The following is a 6,914-nucleotide window of genomic DNA, read 5'->3' on the forward strand; positions in this document are numbered from 1 at the left end:
TTTTGTTGTCAGCATCCTGCAGCTGCCCAGGGGGAAATGAAAGGAGGCTCGGTGTTTCTGGCTCGGTGTCAGCCTGATGTCACTTTCTGGCTCATCTCCGTTTCCTCTGAGGCTCGTCTGGGTTTAATTTTAAACATTTTTCTGATATTTTATTTTCTGACCAGCCTGAGGATGCTTGATGTCACAACACCTGATTATCCAGCTCATTTCAACACATTTTTAAAGAACACAGCCACTCCGCTGCTTTAAAAAACAACAGGACTTTAATATCATGACACATAAAACATTCAGCTGAAACAAAACACAGCGGATGAAGGGTATAATATTGCTGGTTTGACATTACAGTGTGCTTATGGTCCCACCGGTTGAGTTTATTGAAGTTGAAGTAAATATTTACAGAAACGTTTTATGATATTCTCATCCTCATGTCATTTTTTTTTGTTGTAAAATAACACGGAACGTTTTACTCCTAATAATACAATTTCTACAGTTGTTGTAAGTGTTGGACAGTCACTCCAGCTGCGCCTGAGCTGTGCAGTAAATAAAAAAATCTGAGCGTAATTACAAAGGGATTCAGTGAAAGTTTTCTCTTCCCGAAGCTACATTCCGATCCGGAGAGGCTCATAAGCACTTCAGCAGGAAGAAGTTGCAGAAAGCTCCCCGGGGACAGTCGCACATCTTCCCGATTCGTGCGCCTTTCCTCACCGCGCACTGCTCTCCAACGTCACACTGACGGGGAGACAAAAACGGAAGATGTTTAATTAAATTATAAACATATATATGAAAAGTTTGGTGAAACAATAAAATACGTGTTTTGCATCTACCGTTGGGACTTGACCAAATTTCTTCTCCCACGATGGAAGTCGTTTAGCCTGCAGCTTTTCAAGAACTTCTTGGAGAGCTCCAAGCTGTCAGAAAATGGAAAGTTCAGATGCAAAATGTTATTATCTGCACATTAAAAACTACAATTTACGCCGTTTTATTTTTAATTGGGCTTAAATGAAAGTTTATGTGAAGAAATTTCAAGTGAAAATTGCGCAAAAATATCTAAATATCCGGGTTTTTGCAAGGACTCACCAGCTGCTTTTCACTGGTCAGGTTCGGTCCTTTCGGGTAGAAGTCCCGCAGCGCTCTGGGGCTCAGCTCCTCCTCGGACTCCGCATCCAGCAGCCCCTGCGCTCCGGCTCCGGCGGCGCCGGCGGAGAGCAACAGCAGCGCGCAGAGGAGCGCGCCGCTCAGCATCCTGGAGCTCTGCATGGTCCCGGTGCGCGGCGACATGTGGCCCTTTTCCCCGATCTCAGATAGTACTCAGGTCCTCCGCGACAAACACCTTTTTATGTGAGATGCTCCATCTGCTTGCTCCACCTTATTCTTTGATTTTTTTTTTACCCCCCTCGTTTTGTCATGCGTAACAGCCGCCTTGGGTGAGTCATCCCGTAAAAGTTGCTGGGCAAGAAAAGCTCCGAGAAGTCAACAATAACAGCATGGGGTTGTTACTGACAGAGTAATGGATTACTTGAGCAATAAATAGGAGCTTCGTGTAAACAACAGGGAGTTTATTCTCAGCTAACCAGATTATCTCAAACTAGCAGTAAAACATTTAATCTTTAAAATTACCCTAAAAATCCCCATCAGTAGCTGCGTTTCCATTAACCATAAAATTGCTCAAATTGAAATGAGGAAAATTAATTTCTTTAAATTGAAACAGGCAACTATTCATTTTTTAAAAAGTTTTTGCACTAAGCTAAGGTAGTTTTTTTTTGTATCGAAATAGATGGTTTTGGCAAAACTGCAATGGAAACACTTTTTTCGTATCACAACAGTCATGTGATCGGCAGCCGGATGTTGCTACTGGCGCAAACTATGAAGAAGACGACAGGAAGAAGTTTTAAAATGCTTTTTAATGACTTATTGTTTGAACAAGCTTATTCAAGTGTGATTTTAACTATTTCTTATTTAATGGAAATAATTGTGTTTTTTTGACATTAGCAGAATATCAACAAAGATCTGCACATATTTTTAATAGAAACCGAGTTAGTGAGATGTTTTAATCCCTCATTACATCAGATGAAGCTCTCTGTAGCTCATTTCCAGCGTGCCCTGCGTTTAAACTGTCTCAGGTTATTCTTGTGCAAATGACCCAGGTTTAAACGTCATAATCTTCTTTTGTTCCATCACATTTTCAACAGACCGCTGTCTGACATGCAAAATAATTCCTCTCAAGCTTGAAATTAGTCTTCAGCCTCACTGAAAAGTGGCTGAAAGAATCTCTGAATATCAGCTGTGATCAAACTGCTGTTGGGTGAAGGAGCCTGAGAGAAAGTTTGTTCTTCTCACGGAGAATATGTTGATGCTGAGATGAAGTTCCTGTTCTTCCATTTCATTTCTCTGACAAAAAGCAGAGAACTTCTTCCTTTGAATTGAGATTTTTTTCATTCTCACCAGACAAATTTACTCAAAATCTCTTTTCTTGGGAAGAATAAGAAATATTTTATTTGTTTTTCTTCTTCTAATTGGCTTTCTGTGCAACGATGTGTTTCAGAGAGTTTGGAAATGGCTTTTCCAGATTGATGGGCAGCGTCCCAGTTTGGATTTTGAAGTACATTTGTTATAATATCTATGCTGATGACACACATCTTTATTTTTCTCCATTACCACCTCACTATAGTTCACTTTAATCACAGAACTGGTGTGGTTTATACAAGTGATCACATTAGCTATGTTTCCAATATAAATGTGTGCAAAACTTTAGCCATATTCTGCTAAATAAACCAAATTGTGCAATTGCAGTGTAAATACGTTTGTTCCCACTAAGTTATTAAAAACATGTTGCACCATCATCCTCCTACCACTTCCTGCCATTTTCTTTGTTGTTTCTCTCAGTAGTAACATCTGTTTGTTGATCATGTGACTCTTGTGATTCTGTGTTTCTGTTGCAGTTTTGTGAAATGCAAATGTTTCTGAAAAATTAGATTTTTTTATTCCTGTGTTTCCATTAAGTAAATAATTCATAATTCAAATTTGTATAATTATACGGTCAAGGGAAATGCAGCTGCTAATGAAGATCAGTTAATTAATTACACCTGACTGCTATATCTTTCTGAGTTATACAGATTTGTTTTCCTGCATTGCAAAAAATACTAAATCTTACCAAATATTTTTGGTCTAATTTTTACTGCAAATATCTTCGTACATTTGAAAAAGGATCAAAATTACTTTTCAACAAGATATAGGAGCTTGCTTTTAGTCAATAATTTGTTAATGTTGATGAAAAAGTTCTAATTCCTTTGGCAGATTATTTCACTTGTAAGATGGGAAACATTTAGTTCTATAAGTGAAATAATCACCATGTTTATCTAGAACTTTTCCATCAATCTTAACAAATTATTGACTTAAAACAAGCTCCTGTATCTTATTTAAAAGTTGCTTATCAGGTAGTTTTGTTGTATTTCAAGTGAGCTAAGATATTTGCACTAGAAACTAGACCAAATATACTTGGTAAGATTGAGTATTTTTGCAGTGTATGCCTCTATTGGAGCATAAGGCTGCTGTTTACCTTCCTCTGACGTGACTTCCAGTGCATGAAAAGGAGTTTATTTACTCCAAACCAGCCTGTATTTGTTTACACGTGAAGCGTTCACTCAGACAAGTTGACGTTTTCTTTTCTGATCATTTATTGTAAGGAGTGCAGTCTGCAGAAAGTCGAATCTAATCACCTAATGACCTCGGCGGTGCAGAGAAGCAAACGAGAGCGCGGAAGCGTCTCCTACAGAACCGAGCCATTGAATGTAAACGATGCACTGCACAAAAAACTAATGAAGTCATGTTTGTGAATGAAATGGCCCGGTTGTCCTGAATGAAACGTTAAATTGGCGTCTCAGTCGTTAAAGCCGGTGTAGGGAGGGAGACGTGAGTCATGCAGCTTCAGGCACAATCAAAGCTTCCTGCTCCTCTATCTCCATCAGCTCCGAATCCAGCAATCAGTGCCGGGTTTAAAGCTGGATCACTCCAGAACAGGATGAAGGACACAACTGGAGCCACAGCAAGCAGAGGACGACATGCAGCCTTCGCCGTGTTACAGCATGAGAGCCCAGCTCTACTTTTAAACACATCATTTGCATTTTGGCCTTTTATTGCCTTCAAATAGCTTCAATTTATCTGGTTATTTTATTCTTTAATATATTAAATGCTGGACTGCACAGTGGCGCAGTTGGTGGGTTCTCTCTGGCTTCCTCCCACAGTCCAAAGTCCTCTAAATTCTCCCTAGTGTGTGTGTGAGTGTGTGTGCATGGTTGTTTGTCCAGGGTGACTCCGCCTCTCGCCCAGAACGTTAGCTGGAGAGGCAGCAGCTCCTCCCGACCCCACCAGGGACCAGGGTGTAAGAAAATGGATGGATGGATATTAAATGCCATCAATTTATGCAATTCCAAATTGCAATAATTTTATCAGAGTTTATTTGCATAATGAGGTTGTCTCTTGGGAAGAGTTGGGTAACTAGTTACATTTACTCAATTACATTTACTTGAGTAACTTTTTGAAAAAAATTACTTTTACGAGTACTTTTACTACGCTGTACTTTTTACTTTTACTTGAGTAATTTTATTATGAAGTATTTCTACTCCTGAGTAAAATTTCTGGATTTTCTACCCACTAAATGAAAAACAAACATGTTTTAACCAAAAATTCACCAGACACAGACACACACCTGTAGATTATATTAAGTTTTAAAATTGCACATGCCCTTTTTAAGAAGGATTTAGTAACGTATTTGTGCATTTACAGGTTTTGTGATGCAGTTTCTTCCTTGTACTAAACTTTCTGTATGTATTCTTGCTGTCATGTCCACAGATTTGTCTGCTGGCTGTTTGGTGTTTCACTCACTAAGGCTCACCAGCACCTTCAGTTCCCATTAAAGACGAACCTGTGGAGAGCTTTGGGTTCTGTAAGTACCTGGGAGTTATCACTGACAAGACACTGACATTTACTGAAAAATCTGATTTTAGAAAATATTGATATTTTGACAGATTTTTTTTACTGTTTTGATATTGTTGTTGTTTGATTGCATGTTTTGTTAAACAGTTTTATTGAAGACATTGTAGCTTTAGGGCCACACTAAGGAAAAACAGAATAAAGTTGTAATATTATGACTTTATTCTTGTGTTATTTAGACTTTACTCATATTTTTTTAGATTATTCTCATAAAATGTTAGTTTTCTATTATTATGAACATCCTCATATTTTCACTTTTTTCTAAAAGTATGATTATATTCTCATATTATAACTCTACTCTCATAATATTATGACTTTATTCTCAATGTTTTTATTTCTCAGTTTGAAAAGTTTTGACTTTTGAAATTCAGATTTCCAGACTTCAAAGATTTTCGACTTTTCAAATTTAGAAAGTTACAAGTGTTTTCCAGAAGATTTCAGAGATTTTTTTCTAGCAAATTTTCCACTTTTCAAGCTCAGAAATTTCTTTGTCTGTTCTTGAATACCTTTTTAGATTAATCTCTAAACCTTTGAGTTTTTTCTAGCAAATGTTCAACTTTTCAAACTCAGATTTCCAATTTTTTCTAGAAAATGTCTGAGATTAATTTCATATTTTCAGACTTTTTTGGAGGAAACGTACTCATGTCTATACTGGCTCTAATACGTCGTTCTGCTTACTGTTTCCATCTGTTTGTCCAACGGATCACCACCATCCTGAAAAGAGAAACGCTCACCTTCCTCTAACTCAGGGGTGTCAAACTCATTTTGGTTTAGGGGCCGCATACAGCTTAATCTGATCTCAAGGGGGCCACACAAGTAAACTCATTGCAAAATTAAATAGAACTAATAAAAGTGGACTTGTTGATTTTTATATTAAACAAATTTCACTTTTACAAAATATATTATGAAAAAGCTCAGAGTTTTTAAGAAAAGCATGTGCAATTTCAACACTACTTTTACATTTATTTAAGTGCATTATGCATAAGAACTGATCACAGTGATTGTACAATGTTGCAAAACATTTATTCACAGTTTTTGGAACTTAAAAACACTGTCCTGCATGACATAATACATCAAACAGATAAAAATTAATAAATGATTTAAAATCAATTTTTCACATCTGGGAATCAATTTGAACAAATTGTCTGGCTTCACACATTTGAAATCTTAAGTGTCAGCTGCTTTAAACAGATATTTGATTAAGTACATTTGTCACCTTTCTTGTTGATGCATAAAATGTATACATATAGAAAAACTTACATACATAACATGTATTGCATGCATGAGAAATATTTTACTCAACAAAACTCTTTTGTTGTACATCTGTTACTGACTAGCACTAACTTTAACAGAATTAATTCAGCAAATATTCAAAGCTGTAATTTTTAATAGTGCAACGTTGACAGTAACATTCCATAGGATTTAGTTTTACTCAGTTTTTGCCCCTGAAACTTGGCGTCTTTTAGCCTGGACAGGTACATCAATATCAGGCCTCATGTCCTGAGCAGCAGCCAATTTCAGAGTCTCATTTAAGTGCTTATGTGTGAGCTTTGAGCGCAGCTTTGTTTTATTTATATTCATTAGTGAAAAAATTTGCTCACAAAGGTAGGTAGTCCCAAACATGGACAACATTTTTGCAGCCAGTGCTGTCAATTTAGGATATCCTGGTAGGAGATACTTGTAAAATGTGTCCAAGCCAACTGATGCAAATTTGTCCTTCAATTCCACATCACACTGCAAATCAATGATTTCAAGTTGCATGTCAACGGGCACATCCGAAGCTCTGACTGTGAATGGTGAGCGAAAAACTGAGAATTCTGTCTCAAGTTCGCTAAATACCTGAAATCTTTTCTCAAACTCACTCAGCAACCTTGAAATCGTATCTTTGTACCGTTTCACATCACGGTTAACGCTTGCTGCGCACA

General features: G+C 37.2%; 1 protein-coding gene across 1 annotated transcript; it reads right to left on the reverse strand.

Moving 5' to 3' along the window:
• Positions 1-241: 241 nt before the first annotated feature.
• On the reverse strand, positions 242-1,357 carry cart3 (cocaine- and amphetamine-regulated transcript 3). The gene is made up of 3 exons (XM_032559747.1): positions 1,078-1,357; positions 825-908; positions 242-729 (listed from the first exon to the last, which is right to left on the reverse strand). Exons 1-3 carry the CDS (start codon positions 1,276-1,278, stop codon positions 622-624), a joined length of 393 nt encoding a protein of 130 aa, XP_032415638.1. The 5' UTR covers positions 1,279-1,357; the 3' UTR covers positions 242-621.
• Between the last annotated feature and the right edge of the window lie 5,557 nt (positions 1,358-6,914).

The sequence above is a fragment of the Xiphophorus hellerii genome, chromosome 4 (assembly GCF_003331165.1).
Source record: "Xiphophorus hellerii strain 12219 chromosome 4, Xiphophorus_hellerii-4.1, whole genome shotgun sequence".
NCBI lineage: Eukaryota > Metazoa > Chordata > Actinopteri > Cyprinodontiformes > Poeciliidae > Xiphophorus > Xiphophorus hellerii.

Coding starts and splice junctions, on each gene's coding strand:
- cart3 (XM_032559747.1), bottom strand. CDS start 1,278: ATGTCGCCGCGCACCGGGACCATGCAGAGCTCCAGGATGCTGAGCGGC. Junction 909..1,077: donor TGACCAGTGAAAAGCAGCTG/GTGAGTCCTTGC, acceptor ATTTTCTGACAG/CTTGGAGCTCTCCAAGAAGT. Junction 730..824: donor AATTTGGTCAAGTCCCAACG/GTAGATGCAAAA, acceptor TCTCCCCGTCAG/TGTGACGTTGGAGAGCAGTG.